This window comes from Euprymna scolopes, chromosome 10, assembly GCF_053919585.1.
Source record: "Euprymna scolopes isolate OS-2025 chromosome 10, ASM5391958v1, whole genome shotgun sequence".
Lineage (NCBI taxonomy): Eukaryota > Metazoa > Mollusca > Cephalopoda > Sepiida > Sepiolidae > Euprymna > Euprymna scolopes.
The window spans coordinates 69,329,985-69,349,533 of NC_136491.1; the positions used below are offsets into that span (position 1 = coordinate 69,329,985).

A 19,549-nucleotide genomic window follows, 5' to 3' on the forward strand; every position below is an offset into this window, starting at 1 on the left:
TCCCCCTTCTCCTTCCTTCTGTGTTTTCCCCCTTCTCCTTCCTTCTGTGTTTTCCCCCTTCTCCTTCCTTCTGTGTTTTCCCCCTTCTCCTTCCTTCTGTGTTTTCCCCCTTCTCCTTCCTTCTGTGTTTTCCCCCTTTCCTTCCTTCTGTGTTTTCCCCCTTTCCTTCCTTCTGTGTTTTCCCCCTTTCCTTCCTTCTGTGTTTTCCCCCTTTCCTTCCTTCTGTGTTTTCCCCCTTTCCTTCCTTCTGTGTTTTCCCCCTTTCCTTCCTTCTGTGTTTTCCCCCTTTCCTTCCTTCTGTGTTTTTCCCCCTTTCCTTCCTTCTGTGTTTTCCCCCTTTCCTTCCTTCTGTGTTTCCCCCTTTCCTTCCTTCTGTGTTTTCCCCCTTTCCTTCCTTCTGTGTTTTCCCCTTTCCTTCCTTCTGTGTTTTCCCCCTTTCCTTCCTTCTGTGTTTTCCCCCTTTCCTTCCTTCTGTGTTTTCCCCCTTTCCTTCCTTCTGTGTTTTCCCCCTTTCCTTCCTTCTGTGTTTTCCCCCTTTCCTTCCTTCTGTGTTTTCCCCCTTTCCCTTCCTTCTGTGTTTTCCCCCTTTCCTTCCTTCTGTGTTTCCCCCTTTCCTTCCTTCTGTGTTTTCCCCCTTTCCTTCCTTCTGTGTTTTCCCCCCTCTCCTTCCTTCTGTGTTTTCCCCCCTCTCCTTCCTTCTGTGTTTTCCCCCTCTCCTTCCTTCTGTGTTTTCCCCCCTCTCCTTCCTTCTGTGTTTTCCCCCCTCTCCTTCCTTCTGTGTTTTCCCCCCCTCTCCTTCCTTCTGTGTTTTCCCCCCCTCTCCTTCCTTCTGTGTTTTCCCCCCTCTCCTTCCTTCTGTGTTTTCCCCCCTCTCCTTCCTTCTGTGTTTTCCCCCCATCTCCTTCCTTCTGTGTTTTCCCCCCTCTCCTTCCTTCTGTGTTTTCCCCCCCTCTCCTTCCTTCTGTGTTTTCCCCCCTCTCCTTCCTTCTGTGTTTCCCCCCTCTCCTTCCTTCTGTGTTTTCCCCCCTCTCCTTCCTTCTGTGTTTTCCCCCCTCTCCTTCCTTCTGTGTTTTCCCCCCTCTCCTTCCTTCTGTGTTTTCCCCCCTCTCCTTCCTTCTGTGTTTTCCCCCTCTCTTTCCTTCTGTGTTTTCCCCCCTCTCCTTCCTTCTGTGTTTTCCCCCCTCTCCTTCCTTCTGTGTTTTCCCCCCTCTCCTTCCTTCTGTGTTTTCCCCCCTCTCCTTCCTTCTGTGTTTTCCCCCCTCTCCTTCCTTCTGTGTTTTCCCCCCTCTCCTTCCTTCTGTGTTTTCCCCCCTCTCCTTCCTTCTGTGTTTTCCCCCCTCTCCTTCCTTCTGTGTTTTCCCCCCTCTCCTTCCTTCTGTGTTTTCCCCCCTCTCCTTCCTTCTGTGTTTTCCCCCCTCTCCTTCCTTCTGTGTTTTCCCCCCCTCTCCTTCCTTCTGTGTTTTCTTCCCCCCTCTCCTTCCTTCTGTGTTTTCCCCCCTCTCCTTCCTTCTGTGTTTTCCCCCCTCTCCTTCCTTCTGTGTTTTCCCCCCCTCTCCTTCCTTCTGTGTTTTCCCCCCTCTCCTTCCTTCTGTGTTTTCCCCCCTCTCCTTCCTTCTGTGTTTTCCCACCTCTCCTTCCTTCTGTGTTTTCCCCCCTCTCCTTCCTTCTGTGTTTTCCCCCCTCTCCTTCCTTCTGTGTTTTCCCCCCTCTCCTTCCTTCTGTGTTTTCCCCCCTCTCCTTCCTTCTGTGTTTTCCCCCCTCTCCTTCCTTCTGTGTTTTCCCCCCTCTCCTTCCTTCTGTGTTTTCCCCCCTCTCCTTCCTTCTGTGTTTTCCCCCCTCTCCTTCCTTCTGTGTTTCTCCCCCCTCTCCTTCCTTCTGTGTTTTCCCCCTCTCCTTCCTTCTGTGTTTTCCCCCCTCTCCTTCCTTCTGTGTTTTCCCCCCTCTCCTTCCTTCTGTGTTTTCCCCCCTCTCCTTCCTTCTGTGTTTTCCCCCCTCTCCTTCCTTCTGTGTTTTCCCCCCTCTCCTTCCTTCTGTGTTTTCCCCCCTCTCCTTCCTTCTGTGTTTTTTTTTGTCCCCTCTCCTTCCTTCTGTGTTTTTTTTTGTGTCCCCTCTCCTTCCTTCTGTGTGTGTGTTTTTTTTTCCCCTCTCCTTCCTTCTGTGTGTGTTGTGTTTTTTTTGTCCCCTCTCCTTCCTTCTGTGTGTGTTTGTGTTTTTTTTGTCCCCTCTCCTTCCTTCTGTGTGTGTTTGTGTTTTTTTGTCCCCTCTCCTTCCTTCTGTGTGTGTGTGTGTTTTTTTGTCCCCTCTCCTTCCTTCTGTGTGTGTGTGTGTTTTTTTTGTCCCCTCTCCTTCCTTTTGTGTGTGTGTGGTTTTTTTTGTCCCCTCTCCTTCCTTTTGTGTGTGTGTGTTTTTTTTTATCCCCTCTCCTTCCTTCTGTGTGTGTGTTTTTTTATCCCCTCTCCTTCCTTCTGTGTGTGTGTTTTTTTATCCCCTCTCTTTCGTGTTTTTCCCTCATAGTTTCTATAATATATTTTCTGAATGGTGTTATTTTTAATTTTGATTTCTCAAAAAACAAAGGGAGAGAATGAAAACTAATTGGACTTTTTTTATTTTCAAATCAACTCACTAGTCAATAGTTTATAAACTTCAAAGTGTCACAGTAATAATAAATAAAAATGTCTGACTCTTGTGGAAATTTTAAACTAATTTTGCAGTAATTACTATGGGTTAGATAGTAATTACTAATTTTAAGTGAGTCATTTGTGCTTTGGAATCAAAGGAAAACCATTAATCATCGAGACACAGCAAAAACAAAAAAAAAATAGAAAAAAAAAGTTTTTTTTGTTTTTTAAAATGGATTAAAATCCATAATTCTTAAGCAACTTTTTTTTCCAGAAAGATAAAAGCCTGAGTTTTATATGAAAAGCAGAATAATATAAAAAATTTTCGGGTTTGTTTTACTGTACACATAGATTCGAAAAGTTGTCAAAAAAACAAATATATAACAAATAAATGTTATCAAAAACAAGATAAGTTACTTTTCTACTCAACTGGATAATTTTTTAGTGTTTTTATTTAATGTAACATGTTTATTCAGCTCGACAAACATAGTGTCTACTGATGTGTTGGAAAATTCAAAATGGCGCCGAACTCTGTGCTGAACACGGTAAGTTTGGGTAAAGGAGTTAAAAATATACAAAATACTATTAGAAACTAGCTCTATATGTGACCGTGACATACGCTGACATATTCGGTAGGTTTTTAACAATATTTGGTATATTTTTTTATTTTTAACTAATTTTCTCAAGCTTACCTCGTTCAGCAGAGTTCGGCGCCATTTTGAATATTTCCAATACATTGGTAAACACTGTTTGTCGAGCTGAATAAACATTTTACATTAAATAAAAACACAAAAAAATTATCCAGTTAGGTTGAAAATTAACTTATCTTGCTTTTAATGGCATTTATTTGTTATATATATTTTTTTTTTTTGACAACTTTTTCGAATCTGTACAGTAAAACAAACCCAATTTTTCTATTTTAATAGAATTTTAAATTTTCTATAAAAAAAAAACAAAAAAAAACAACGGCTACAGTACGAATCCGACCCCCATTGCCAAATAGGCACCGGCTACAACATTGAACGCGCCATGCTGTGTTATTTCTTCATTTTGAAACTACTCGACGTTTTTTAGGCCAAATTTCGTAAATTTATCTTCTTTTTTTTTTTTTTTTTTGCTTGAACTTTGCGCTTTTCAGATTATTTTATTATATATATATATATATATATATATATATATTGATACCAACTCATAAAAAAGTCGACTTTTATGCATTTGAACTCAAAACTCACCTGATGAGCATTTTTTTTTTTTTTTTTTTACGTACATTGGCTCCGATATTGTACGCAGTTCGACTTAGGGAGCAATTATTATTTTCGGTTTGTATTACTGAACACATAATCGAAAAAGTTGTCAAAAAACAAATATATAACAAATAAATGTTATCAAAGACAAGTTACTTTGCTACCTAACTGAATGTGTTTTTATTTAATGTAACATGTTTATTCAGCTCGAAAAACAAAATGTTTACCAATGTATTGGAAAATTTAAAATGGCGCCCGACTCTCTCTTTGACACGGTAAGTTTGGTTAAAAACTCTCTCAATATGTTACCGTGACATAGGCTGACATATATTCGGTGGGTTTTTAATAGTATTTTGCATATTTTTTATTTTTAACCCCTTTTCCCAAACTTACCGTGTCAAAGAGTCGAGCGCCATTTAAAATTTTCCAATACATCGGTAAACACTGTTTATCGAGCTGAATAAACATGTTACATTGAATAAAAACACAAAAAATATATCCAGTTAGATAGAAAAGTAACTTATCTTGCCTTTGATAACATTTATTTGTTATATATTTTTTTGATAACTTTTTCGAATCTTTACAGTAATACAAACCCATTATTTTTACAAGGAAAGGATTTTTGCATGTGTGGCCTAATTTTTTATTTATTTTGGCTTGACATTGCGCTTTGCGAATTAATTCTATATTTTCTGGGTTTTTTTTTTCTGCTGGAGATTATAGTTATTGACAGGAAAGTTGGTGCAAGTCCAAATTAGCACTTGTGGCGATAAACAAAAATAAACAAAGATTTAGCGTGTAGCTAACTTTCATGGAACGTCGTCGATCGAAACAATGAAATGTTAATTATCTGCGCTATTTGTAAATAGTATTTTAGCTTTACGATACCTGTTTTTATTAAATTGTTAGGTGAAAGTACAGAATAGGTACACATCCTCCCCTCCCCATGTTAAGAATGGCTTTTTAAATGTCATTTCAGCACGGCTCAATAAGTGCATGAGTAGGTGTCAGAATTTTTTGAGAATTTTTGACACCCTTAACACAAAACTGCGAATAAAATATACAAAACTCTTAGTGGTTTGTTTAATTTCTTTATGGAATAAATAAACTATTAAAGTTTTTTGTTTTTTTTAAATTATTTTTTAAAAAACAGTTTACAAAGTGCCTGCGCGCTCATGCAGCCATTTTTTCTACGTAATGAAATGAATTGAATTTTACGAGTTAAATTTAAAAATCTATCAATTTTTCTATTGGTTCAATATTTGCAGGTTTAATGTGAAATTTTATGCTCTTTCCAAAACCGAATATAATATTCTAGACAAACGTTTTTATTGTTTTTTTTTTATTCACCCCTTCCCCTCCCCATTTTAAAATGTCTATTAAAATGAAAATAATTTTCTCACCTCAGATTTATGTATCACAAATTAAAGATAAAAGATCAATAAATAAAATAATATAATTTAAAACAAAAAAAAAGAATAGTTTTGTGCAAATTTACCTGTAAAGTCAAGCTTAAAACCTTTTTTTGGTAAATTTTTAGTTTACCGACCTCTCCGCATTTCCTTTAAATTTTTCGCATTTCCCTTAAATTTTTCGACATTTTTGATATTTGTTTTCATCATACTTGAAAAAAGTATGATGAAAACGAATATCGTATTTATTTTTTGCGCAAAGAATTAGTTATCGCTTTATGAAGACATTCCGTATCCAACGTAATCACTATCAATTTACTGGCGGCCATCTTGTTTTCCAATACCCAAAAAAACGCCAGAAAAGGTCAACTTTGCCACACATCACTGGACACCCACCCCCCTCCACACCCCACCACCGGCGTTGACGCCAATAAAAGAAAAAGAAAAATTTTATTGGAGAGAGAGGGGGAGGGTGTTCCAAGAAATCCTTAGCAGAAGGAAAGGACGTAACACAAGACCACAAATTAAAGTGTTTAGAGTAATATTTATTAAAATAAATTAAAATTTAGAAAGAAAACATTATTATACTGTAGAAAAATGAACAGTATTCTTCAACGAAAAATAAAACGTTTTATCTCAAATTTTTTTTTTTTTTTTACAAGAAAGTGTTTAGAGTAATATTTATTGTATTACTGTACACATAGATTCGGAAAAGTTGTCAAAAAACAAATATATCACAAATAAATGTTATCAAAGACAAGATAAGTTACTTTTATACCTAACTGGATATAATTTTGCGTTTTTATTCAATGTAACATGTTTATTCAGCTCGAAAAACAAGCAGTGTTTACCGATGTATTGGAAAATTCAAAATGGCGCCCGACTCTCTCTTTAACATGGTAAGTTTGTGAAAAGATGTTATAAATAATAAACTAGATAAAATACTATTAAAAAACCACCGAATATATGTCAACTTATGTCACGGTAACATATTGAGCAAATTTTTAACAGTATTTTGTCTAGTTTATTATTTATAACACCTTTTCCCAAACTTACCATGTTAAAGAGAGAGTCGGGCGCCATTTTGAATTTTCCAATACATTGGTAAACACTGCATGCTTTTCGAGCTGAATAAACATGTTACATTGAATAAAAACACAAAAAAATATCCAGTTTGGTAGAAAAGTAACTTATCTTGCCTTTGATAACATTTGTTATATATTTGCTTTTTGACAACTTTTTTGAATCTGTGTACAGTAATACAAACCTTTATTTAAAATTTAAGACATTAAATTATAACCCGTTTATGCAGGGTCCACCTTTCCTGTGAAATGCCAACAACGGTTTATGCCAAAAATCGAAAATGAAAGTTTTTTGTTTTTTTTGGTCAATGTCGATAATACACCAATGCACAACTTAACCTTAAAATGACCATTTTTATAGGTTTTCGGGTATGTTATAAACGAATATCACATTCAAAATTGGGGAAGGGAGAAGATTCAATTATAGAACTTGTATAGTTTTTAACAGGTGCTTCTGCGGTTGATGTATTATCGACATTGACCTTTTTTTTTTCTTTTTTTTTCATAAAAATAATTGTTTAATCATGAAAATGCGTGATTTCTTTTGAAAGGGTGAACCGGGTGACAAAAAAACAAGAAAAGAGGAAATAAAAAATAGTTAATGCTTTGACTTATCTCCATAAAGCTTGGGCGCTTCAATTAAAAATTTATGTAGAAGAAAAGATTTGTCCGTTTCACTTCGAATGAACAGATATCGTGACAGGTATTGTTGCATGTACTCTGCCCGAATGCCAGGCCTCTTGACCCATTCTTTAATATCTCGCCAGAGACGTTCAATATTTTGTGTATGTATTGTAGGGTCTTGATGGTCCACAAATGTTTTTTTGTTTTTTTTTTTTTTTTTTACACGGTGGTCACCACTAATAAAGGCCCGGAAGCCACTCAGGGATAAGGGTTATTGCAAGTACAGTACATTAGTGTGGAGATTTGATGAAGTGTTTACTTAAGGGGGCGGTTCATTAGGAATTTGTTTACATTGGACTTGAAGACATCGAAGTTGTAGTCAGGTGGGAAGCAGGCAGACGGAACAGTTCTACAGGCGTGCAGTTCTAAGAAAGGAGCTTTGTTCATGGAATCCACGTTTTGATTTAGGCACAGATAAAGAGTGGGGAAATTTTTCACAATGGATTCAGCTAGACGGGTGTTTTTCGTGAAAGATTGGCAAGGGGGAATGGTTTACCATTCTATGTGTGTAAAATTGGCCGAGATTATGGTAAGCTTTCCAACGATCACTGTAAATAATGGAACCTGGCAAAACAAATTTTGTAACTAACGGGACTAAAGTTTCTTCATTTCTCCGTTCGTCTGGTCCTGTCAGAGCGAGCACGAATCTCTCTATCCCTCCAAAAAGCCAGATCTGGCTCAGTTTTCTTCCTCTGTTATATTTTCTGCGAACAATCAACGTTTCGTCAATTTCCACCTCGATGCCTTCGCCGCCTATCGCGTTTTGGTGCTGCACCCAAATGTTCGCACACCTCACTACAGAACGACCGCCAGTCAAGCGCGGAACGGCTAGAAACTTGTAAATTCTCCACTGTTTTGTGATCCCACAGGTGGCTGAGAAAATGGTTAATAAATAACATTATCTTCCAGCATTCCATCCTGGTTTGCTCCAGGAATGTTCCTTTTGCGTCACTAACACTGTCGAGAAGCGGGGAAAATATCCAGAGGGGTGGGGGGTGGGGTGTTTGAAGCCGAAAAGTAACCGAAAAATGTATTGGAGTGGGGACCATATTTTGGCCCTTCTGGCTCCGTTTGGCTCTTTTTTGGTGTTTTTTTTCCTAAATTGGAAAATCCAAAACAAAATGGCCGCCAATGGAAATGATAGTGATTACGTTGGATACTGAATGTCTTCAAATATGGATAACTAGCTGTTTGCGCAAAAAATGAATGCAATATTCGTTCTCAACGTACCCAAAAACCTAGAAGAGTCGACAAATGAAAGGTGAATGCCGAGGGGGTCGGTAAACTAAAAAAATACCTTTTTTTTTTTTTTTTTTTTTTTAAGTGAAACCACACATTTTTAAAATATTGTCCGGAAACAATTGAACACCTACAAGTTTTTTTTTTTTTTTTTGTTTTTCCCCCCCAAAATTACCATACTTTTCATGCACATGCTTTAAAAATGTTTCAAAATTATCTAATATTTTTTGTGTTATAAGCCGTTCTATATATGGCATCATCGACATGAGACCATTTCATTTCTCCTGATTCCGATATGTATTTTAAAAAAATCATATAACAAAATAATTCGCAAAGTTCAAGGTAAAAATAAGTTATCCATGAAAAAAACAAAAAAAAACAAAATAAGCTAAAATAAAAAGGCCATAAGAAAAATTAAGCGCTCCCTAAGTCGAACTGCTTACAATATTGGAGCCGATGCACATTTCGCTAGAGGGGTAGCACTAGCGGTGTCAGATGTCGCCATTAAAAATGAGTTATAAAAATTTGAATGATTAGACTCATTATCTTTCGAAGCTTATAACTACTTGAAAAATGTAATTTAAACCCTAATTTATTTTTTTTGTCAAAAGGAGCAAAGACCAAATTTTAAAATAAAAGGTTTAATAGAAAAATATGCAATACTTTTTTAATCGGTTTTCTTTAAAAAAAAAGATTTCAAGAAAATCAAATTTTAACTTACTCCAAATATAATAAATATAAATTCCAAAAAATCACTTGCCTATAAAAAATACTAATCAATGAATGCTTCCATTCTTCATTTATAAGAATTTATCCATATTTATATTTTATATTCCATGTACTTTTTAAATAAAAGAATTTTTAAGCGAGTATCCAAAATTAGCATGATTTTAAAATCTAATAACAGGTGGTCACAGAGCGGAGTTGCCTCCCTTTCTTCCAGTTGACAAATACAGAGACCAAAAAGCGTCATAATTATTTAAAAAACGTAAAAACAACACAGTAGACCAAATATATTTCTCGGTAGTAACTATATAAAGAGACAAACATTTGAAGTGTTGATATGTCTTATCTCCCCTTTGAATTTCTGACATGTGTTTACTGTCAATCAAAATAGTCAATTATGGGTCACCGTATTTAAAAAATTATCACATTTCACTCATCAAAGTTTACTTTTTTTTTTTTTTTAAAAACTTGCCAACAAATTTTCCTTTTTTTTTATTCTCTTAAAGAATTACATGAGTTGATTTAAAATATTTTATTTCTTCTTTATGCAATGAATTTTTTTTCTCCCCACCCCCAAAATCTAAAAAAAAAAAAAAAAAAAAAACTGAATGAAACAGAAAAAATTAATGTAGGTATCCAATTTTTACACGACAATATTTTCAAAATGTGAGGTTTAACTTTAAAAATTCTTTTAAAAAAAATCATGTTTTTTTTTTTTTTTTTTTTTTTTTTTTTAAAGGTTTTAAACTTTTGACTTTAAAGGTAAATTTACACATAACTATTCTTTTGTTTTTGTTTTAAATAAGATTATTTTATTGATCTTTTATCTTCAATTTGTGATATGTAAACCTTTGAGAAAATTTTCGTTTTAATAGACATTTCAAAATGGTGTGGGGGGGGATTTAAAAAATGTTTGTCTAGAATATTATATTCGGTTTATTGGAAAGAGTATAAAATTTTACATTAAACCTGAAGATGTCTTAAAAATTGAATTGCAAAAATTTAACTCATAAAATTCATTTCATTATGTAGAAAAAATGGCTGCATGGGTGCGCGCAGGCACTTTGTAAACACTTTTTTTTTTTTTTTTTTTTTTTTTTTAAATAAAAAAAATATTTCTATCATACTTGAAGTTTATTTTGTAAGTATATTCTATAAAGAAATTAAACAACCCACTTTTAAAAAAGAAATTACGAATTTTGTATATTTTATTCGCAGTTTTGTGTTAAGGGTGTCAAAAATTCTGACACACCTAGGGTAGCACTCGTGTACGTCTGCCAAAAAACAGTATGGCAAAATCCATTTAGAAATGTGAAGAAATAACACAGCATTGCGTGTTCAACATTGTAGCTGGTGCCTATTTGGCAATAGGGGTGCGACTCGTGCAGGTCAGACCCCCCCCCCCCTCTTTTTTTTTTTTTTTTTTTTTTTTTTTTTTTTAAATATAAGATTTAGGATGGTTTGCTATAAGAATATGCAAAAATATAACATAAGTACCTGAATTTCAAATAATTCCCTCTTTTATCTCACTCTATAGATTTTGCATAACGAAATTAAAAAATCCAAAATTTAATGATTAGTTTGAAAGCAACTACGGTAGCCTTTACAAGACAAAATTAATTTCATTTAGACCTGTAAATTTCCATGTATTTTGAACATTTGTTTTGCCGATTAAGTGAAAAATCAACTTTATAAAGGTTGAATTTTTTTCATAAACGATATATATTTGTTGCCTACATAACCCCCGAAGTCAAGCAACGATGAGGCTGGCAAATATCAGATGGGTGACCATTTTGAGAATGCTAGGGTCCTTTTGGCCCTGTCTTGCCATAAGGGCCAAGTGTTTCTGGATGATAGTGTAGTAGATGTAAGACCCACTCTTATAACTAAGTCAAGCACAAGTCACAGCATCATCAGATAGTTGACAAATCAGTGATGTTCCTATTTATTTGTTTCCCCAGGAGAGCAGAGTTAGACACAAGATCGGTTTTTAATGTGAGGGAAAATCAGGCTCCCCAAAATGGGTACTCTGGATAAGAACAAAAATTAAAATTTCTTCAATCTAGAAAGATTTCGCCTTCATTGAATCAGGAATGGATAGGTTATGTGTAGCATCAGAACAGATAGTACACTCTGATCTTAACCCCAAAACCAGTGATGTTTTTAAACATTCAAATTTATTTTTCAAGTTATAAAAAAACATGGTCAAGTAGAACAGGGCTATCACTGGGAACATTTTTAAATTTTTTGATATTATAATCTAAAAGAAAAAAAAAAAAAATAATAGGATTATTGACAAAAAATAAGTTGAAAAATTTCTGGAAAGCGTGAAAAATATTCATTTTATTTTAATTTTTATGAAAAGAAGTGAATATAACAATATATATACACACACACACCATCCAGACTTATAACAGTAAGGAAATAGGAGTCCACAGTTTGGGCAACCAAAATTGTGGCATCACATAATGGCAGACTTGGACGTAATTTTGGAAAAGGGATGTGTGTAAATACAGAACTACTTTTAGGCCTTAGGCTCTACCATAGACGAGATACTATCACATAACAAATTGCTGAAAGAAAGAAATATTTTTAGCAAAATGCGTAGTTATTTATCGATTTAAAAATTTAAAAAAAAAAAAAATTTTTATCGATTCTTCAAAACATTTCCTATATAGTATTAGTAATTTAAGCTCACTAAAAGAAAATTGGTTTAAGATTTAAAAGTAATGTTTTTTGTAAAAATAATGAAAATATAAAATCTTTTTTTTTTTTTTTTTTTTTTTTTTTTTTGCTAATCTTAAAGTTGTAGAATAATTAACATATTGAACGAATTTCATACTTCAAACCACAAAAGATGAAAAATGAAACGCATTCAAAATTCCGATTTTCAACCATAAAATCTAATTTGCATTTTTTTGTGTGCAACTTAAGGAAGTAGGTCCAGCAGACGAGCTTCGTTCTGAAATTCAGAAAATTTAGTTAAAAAATCGGTGAATCTGACTAAACATAACCCTTTTGAATGGAGATGAATATAAACAATATTTTTTAAATTAATTTCTTAATTTTACCTCAAAGCAAAATGTAAATGTATGTAAACAATATATTTTTAAAAAAATAATTTCTTAATTTTAATTAAAAATAGATTGTAAACATAAAGAATTTTTTGTGAATAGTAATTGAAAAATATTGCATACCTGGTTCTTTGGAGTGCCTTAAAACCACCCTTCCCAAAAAAAGACAAACTAAAAAAAGGCTTTAGTGTTTTTATTTATTTTAAAGCTCTTTTATAAAGTTTGAAACAAGTAGTACCTAATAACTTATAACGATAAGGCCACATCTCGGAAATTTTTCACGGTTTAAATCTATATATATGAAAGCGAAAATGTGTATGTTTGTGTGTCTGCTAAAAACTTTCGACAGACACGACGAAAATTCACAAACTTGGTATCATATTGAAGCCCCATTCTTCACTCGAAAAATTGGCCAAAAACGTTCGTTTTTTTTTTTTTTTTTTTTTCACCCCGAAATCTACAATTTTCGACAGGACGGTCCTCTTTGGAGGACAACCGGTTGTACGCATGCGCCAGATGACGTCATGACCTGATTTACTTTAAATAGTTGAAAAACTGACTAAATTTCATGTACGTTGTGTTAGCTCAGTTGGTTAGCGCATTGGTTTGTTATCTAAACATTTTGGGTTCGAATCATGGTGTGAGATGTCTTTTTTTTTTTTTAATTTTAATATTGAACCAGTGTTATTTAAGCCATTTTTCACGTAACGTTCGTTTTTCTGTTTTTTTATTTATTTATTTTTTTTTTTTTTTTAATTCGCTTATCAACCCCCGACCACACACCCCAAAACATCCGGATATCCACCGATTTTTTTAATTTGAATATTAAAACAGGCTTATTTAAGCCATTTTTCACGTGTTCATTTACTGTTTTCATCGTTCGTTTGCCTTACGTTAGTTTTTTTTTTTTTTTTTTTCTTCAATGTTTTGATTACACCAAGCACTGGTGTCACATTTCACGTGACCTGATTTTTCAGAACGAGGCTCACTTGCTGGACCTACTTTCTTGATTTGCACCTTTTTTTTTATCTACAAGCCTCACCTCATCCACAATATCATATTTTGTTCAGTTTTGGCTGATTATTTTAAGCATATTTGTAAATACAAATAAAGGGTGAATTGTAGGTAATATATATATATATATATATATATATATATATATTATGAAAAAGTACTGTTATAAAGTTCATTTCTCACTTTATAATCAGTGAAAATTTCGTAATGATTGGATGATTACTTGATTTTTGGTAGATTTTTAAAGAGAGACTCCGTCAAAAAATACTTACTCCCTCCCTTCATTTTGGCTGTGCCTACAATATTATTATACACTCTTATATGAAATAAGTTATATTTCCAATCGCTGGCAGTCTAATTTTTATTTTCTAACTCCTCTTAAATCTAATTTTTATCTTTCCAGATTCGTTAACATAGAAGAATTGCAAAAATGCCCCGCCGTGAATCTTGTAGTCCTGTCCCACGACGTAGCCCCCGTGCAGCCGTGAAGGCTTCAGCTTCTCCAAGTCCCATCATTCGTGCATCTCGTAGTCGAAGTACCGCTTCCAAAGAGACGACCACACCAAAAACACGTGTTGCAAGCCCATCACCAAAAAGAAGGTCAGTTTTATTTATTTTCTATCTTGATGATTCTCAATATAGCAGACGCAAAACTGCATTCCCCATTGCTACAGAATTACATTCTTTCTGCTAGCGTTTGTATTAAATGTTATGTTAGGTATGGCACTAATTTACGACACCTATAACTGTTGTGTAGAGGGTTCATATTGGGAGGAGATGACGGGTTCATATCGGAGACATATTAACGGAAATGGTAACAGGGACTCAGAACAGATGATGTTCAAATATCTTTTTAAAGTTTTTGTTCAATCATTATTCAAGTGAATTATAACGGTAAGTCTTACATTTGGCTTGAAAAAAAATCATTTTAAGCATACAACACCTGAAACAATTAACTTCCAGTTTGATGTGGAATCCATTAACTGACATAATTTCCTTTAATATTAATTTTCAATATCGTAATTTGTAGCCCAAAATGAAATATTTAAATTATTTTTATTAAATTCCTCTTTAGGAAATATCAATTTTTAATTCCTAAAACTAAGTTTTTTTTTAAATCTTAACCTTATTGGAAACTTCTTTTTTTTTTTTTCCATACAAAATTTTTATATAAACTGTCACATTTTTATTGAATATTAACAGATTATAAAACCTGCTGTGCAAATAAATTTAACTTTAAATCATAATTTATTTTTGTTCTGACAAAAGAAGCAAGTAATGTTATGATTTTTATCAGCGGAGTTCAAACAGATTACCGCATCATTGGCCTTCTATAGAAAAATTAGTCATGGCGGATTTCTAAATGTTTTTTTATTATTCACTATTCAAATATGAGAATTTTTTTTGTATATTTTATTTCAGTTTATATATAGTTCAGCCTTTTCTAAATACGCCTAAAAACAAATTAACGAAATTGATCACTTATTTGATTTGAGAGAATTTTAAAAATTACATTTTTATTGTTTGTCAAAATATATAAAAAATATGCCGTCCCAATTTTCCCATTTTTAGCTTTGTGGGGAATTATTTGAAGATTCACCAGTTTTACAGAGTAAAAATAAAGTTTTTTAGTCTTTTTTTTCTCTTGAGAATACTGCAAAAATTAAAGTGAATGAATTTTATGTTACAAATTATTACTGTTATTAATGGGATTGAAAATTCCGCTTTTATTACGGTTATTAGGTATCTCCAACAAAAGACAGATTTAACTCCTTTATATGTTAACACAATGTAACTGAAATTTAATTATAACTTTTAGGTACCACCAATGCTACGTGTACACAGCGATGTCACCATTTTGTGTGTACATTATTTTCTGTGTCAATTCTACAGATGCTCAATGGCGCTCTAATGAGTAACATTTTTTTTTTCTATCGGATTTTCATATTTATGTTTATATTATATTGATTTAGAAAAATAATTTAAAGTATATCTGCATTTATGAATCGACTTGGCTTGTGTTTTTCCTTGTACAATAAATAAATCTATTCTGTCATATGTTAGTAATAAAAATTGTACTTATGTTACCATGCTATTTTTAAATCATATTCACAAGTTAAGTTTTACAGTATTTTTTTATCACATTGTTAGGTGAAAGTACAAAATAGTTGCAAAACTCCCTCCCCTCCCCATGTTAAGAATGGCTTTCTAAATGTTATTTTAGCATGGTAACATAAGTGCATAAGTTAATTAGTTTGTTTGTTTTTTTTATTTTTTTTTATTTTTACATATTGATTTCATATTGATTTCATGTCCATTTTTTATTTACAACTTCAAAGTAAGTAAATTTTGTAATGGTTATGTTTAATTATTTAAACACTTCAGTTTTATAAAATGTTGAAATTTTTATGACCCGAAATTTGTTTAGTTTTCGTAACCTAAAACATAGGGGAGGGTAGAGCACCTAAAAAATATTTCCCCTCTTTCCCCTCATATATTTAACAAAACCTACTTTTAATATGTAAGTTAATTTAAAAATGAATAAGTATCCAAAATTTCATGAAAATCTGTCTATCAGTTGATTTTTGCTAGATTTTTTTTAAACATGGGTAGATTCACACCTTCACAATGGTCACTACATAGGAATGTTGTTTTAAAGCATCGATAATGTTAATACGATTTTAGTCTCGCATTTTCATTATTTTCGTATGCTGTAAAAAAATTTTAAAAATAGTTTATTTGAAGCTTTTAAATGGTACAAAAGTTGGATGATATTAAATTAGTTACATCGTGTTACATATAGGAGTGTTAAATCTGTTGCACGCGTTGGAGGTACCTAAAACTTTTGTACCCTTTAAAAGAAGCTTCAAATAAACTAGTAAAAAAAATGATCAAAATTCGTGTTTACATTATCAACACTTTAAAACAACGTTCCTATGTAGTGATTATTTCGAAGACGTAAACTTACCAGTGTTTAAAAAATGTAACAAAAATCAACTAATGGTTAGATTTTCATGAAATTTTCGATACATTCAATTTTGAATTAACTTATATTTTTAAAGCAGTTTTCGTTAAATATGTGAAGGTAAATTTTTTTTTTTTTTTTTTTTTTTTACTAAATATGGGCAATGTCGGAAAAAAGGTGTAAGGGAGGGGCATATTTTTGAAAGACAATTTATCATTTTTTTGTAGGTTTCAGATTACTTTTTGATTGTATTTGAAAGATTAAAGCCTAAAGTTAATTTGCAAAAGCAAAAAAAATACTTGTACACATAAAAGATAAAGTTATAATGAAAAATGTTTTCACAGCGACATTTGAAAATTGACAAGTTGAGTTAAATTTTGAACTTAAATAAATTCATTGTTGAAAATCTCTTGAAAGATAAATATTAGTTTTCTGGGTCTATTTCAAAGATAATTAGTAAAGTTCTAAGATATTGAATTAAATAAAAAAACACCTTGTTTGTACAAAAAAATAGCTTATAACTAGATCTCAAAAGCAAGAGATTGGCTTTGCACAAGCAAAAACAAAGTTGTTTAAGAATATTTTCTACGGAAACTCAATGTCAAAAGGCTGTCTGAAAATGACGTCCGGTAGAGGGAGGTAAGAAGTGCTGGTTTTCTTTTCTTCTCCCATTTGTATAATTTGTACTATTTTTAATTTATTTTTCTGTGCTCCTGCTTAAAAAAAAAAATTACTATATACCTAGAGTCTCTCTTAGTGATCCTTTCTGGTTTATCCAATCGAGAAATTGGCCACAGATTAAAATGTAATGGAAAAACGGTACGAATGACTGTGCAAAAGCACCAAAACACGGGCAGTATTCGTGATGCCTCTAAATCTGGTCGTCCTAGAGTTACTTGTTACAGGGAAGACAATGCTATCAAGATCTTGCAGCCTCAGAAACAGATTAGAAACGGCTCCTCAAATCCAACAACAGTGTAATCTTAAAAAGTGCTCTCTTTTTACAGTTAAAAACGGATTAAAGGAATTTAATTTGCGAGGCTGTGTTTCAAGATGCAAGCCAATGATTTCTGTAAAGAATAGAAAGTGCCCTCTGGACTTCTCAGATGCAATGGAGATCATAATTCTTCATATTGGTCAAAAGTGATTTTTAGCAATGAAAGAGTTTAATAGGGCTATTTAATAGGTCTAAGCAATATGTCCGTTGAAGGAAGGGTGACAAATTCAATCCTAGACGCAGTTTCAACGCTGCATAGGGGTGAAAGTTCAATTTGAGTGTGGGACGTTATTAATGACAACGCTCTAGGGCCTATAGGTCGCTTGCAAGGTCGAATTGATTCAACCAATATGTTGGCTGAGCATTTTCTACTTTACTTAGGCTTATCATCCAAATTCCAGCCAATCTTCATGCAGGATACTGCTCCCATTCACAGTTGGCAATATCGATAGGTTCCTTGAAGAGCATGGTATTGGCCTGCACAATCTCCAGACCTCAATCCTATCGAAAACGTATGGCATTACATCAAATAACAGCTATCTGGAAGAACTTTGGACAAAAATTAAAGAGAAGTGGGATGCCCTTTCACCAAAGTATTGCCGCAGACTAATTATAGAGAATGCCCTTAAATTTGCAGGCTGTCAAATTACAGAAGGCCTATGCTACTAAATATTAACTAGTTCAATTTATTTATTGCGGACTTTTATCCTCATCTTTTTTAGTTGTTTCACAACGTTTTGGCCAACTATTCCTCTGGCCTCCGTTGAATTCCAATTAATTAAATAATAAATAACTAGTTCGTTGTATTCCTGTTGTGTTTGTTCTAAAGTTAAATTTAAATAACAATTTTCCATTGTGCAGAGTTTCTTGTTGGTAGATGTAACTTCTCGAGTTGAAGTTAATTTTTTAAATTGACGTGAACACGAGGATATTTCAATTAAGTCAGATATGAAGATATAGTGGAATAAAAAGCAAATCAAATGAGGTGTAAGTTGTTTAAACAGTTACATTAAATTTGCGGTATTTGAAAAAATGACAAGTGCGGACTTTCTTTTTGGTGGCACTGTGTATGTATATATTTCCATGTGCTAGAACTTAAATTCTACACAATTATGTAGAATGTAGAAACTATGCATTAATAGAAATTGGCATAATAGTGAAATGAAACCAATCTTCTAATAAGAAACCATAAAAAATAAGTAATTAATGCTAGTCTGTCAAAAAACATGCAAATTGGTTGACTTTTATGTAGTTGCTTGCATATTCATGATCGAATATATTAGACTTATTTTAATAATCTTTAAATAGAAGTATGCTTTTAATATCAATGTCAGAGTGAGAAAAAAAAAAACTTTAAGGTATATAGATTCCAGATAAATTACAACTATTTTTCACTTGCATTAAATTATAAATACTGTTTATAGATTATTTCTGAAATGTTATTTGTTCAAGGTTCGTACAGACTTAAAAAGTTCTTGAATTTTTACTTTTGCCGTGAAAAGGCTTTATTTCTATTACCTTGAAAATATGGAAAATGTCTTGGAAAGACCTTGAAAATTGTATTCTTTTATGGCCAGTAAAAATTTGTGTTTAAAATATTAAAAGTAAAATCGAAATAAATGTTAAATTTTTAAGTATTAATAAAAATACTATTAAAATATTTGTTAAATATTGAAAATAAAATCTAAATACATTGTTCTGAAATGGCATTGTGTTGTGAATATAAAAATGATGTATGTTTATCACAAAACTGACGTTTTTCATATAATGGGTAGTAAAATAAAGTAACTCTTCATATCCATAATACCGGAAATTCAGAAGTAAAACGAACGTAGCATAGACCAATTTATAATGGGGGAAAATAACATTTAATCGCACTTGATTGGCTAAATATAAGTGAGTCAGAGAATATAAATATGATAGTCAACAGGCATATTTGTGTATGTGTGTAAAGGCATTTGTTTTAAGCAAAATCGATGAAAGTGCCTTGAAATCGCATAGCTGGCACAAACGAGCATAAGCTGTAAATAGTTGATCAGTTTTGTTGCACGTTATGTTCATGTAAATAACTGTGACCTTTAAAATTACTCCATGAAATATAGAGATAACTTTTCCTGTTTTTTGGTTTATATATCAAATTTTGTTATGAAAACTTAAATTTTATCTAGAGAAGGCCTTGAAAATGAACATTGAAAACCTGTATGAACTCTGGTTCAGTAAAATTTTAAACCTTTTATTTATAATCAATTTAAGTTTATCAAATATCACATTAGCTTTCCAAACTTAATAAATTTGTAATATTGGTAAATTTTGAATTCAATAAAAAAAAAACTCTGAAAGGACTTTCTTTTAACATACTGACTCTGTTCATGTTCAGCCTGAATCATGAAAATTGTAGTGTTTGTGAATTACTTTAAATTCTATGCAATTTTTTAAACAAAAATATATTCACTTGTATAAAGAATATGAAATATATTTAAAAAAAAAAAAAATC

The 19,549-nt window shown here is 32.6% G+C and overlaps 2 protein-coding genes across 2 annotated transcripts in view; one reads left to right on the forward strand and one right to left on the reverse strand.

The window, feature by feature from the left end:
- Positions 1-3,335, reverse strand: part of LOC145286490 (uncharacterized) — a 7,039-nt gene extending 3,704 nt beyond the window's left edge. The window contains exon 1 of the mRNA XM_080135394.1: positions 3,311-3,335. Coding sequence (XP_079991520.1) covers positions 3,311-3,335 — 25 coding nt within the window. The remainder of the gene's footprint in view (positions 1-3,310) is intronic.
- LOC145286075 (uncharacterized) overlaps positions 1-19,549 on the forward strand; it is a 68,545-nt gene that overhangs the window by 5,703 nt on the left and 43,293 nt on the right. The window contains exon 2 of the mRNA XM_080134746.1: positions 13,497-13,693. Coding sequence (XP_079990872.1) covers positions 13,524-13,693 — 170 coding nt within the window. The 5' untranslated portion in view covers positions 13,497-13,523. The remainder of the gene's footprint in view (positions 1-13,496; positions 13,694-19,549) is intronic.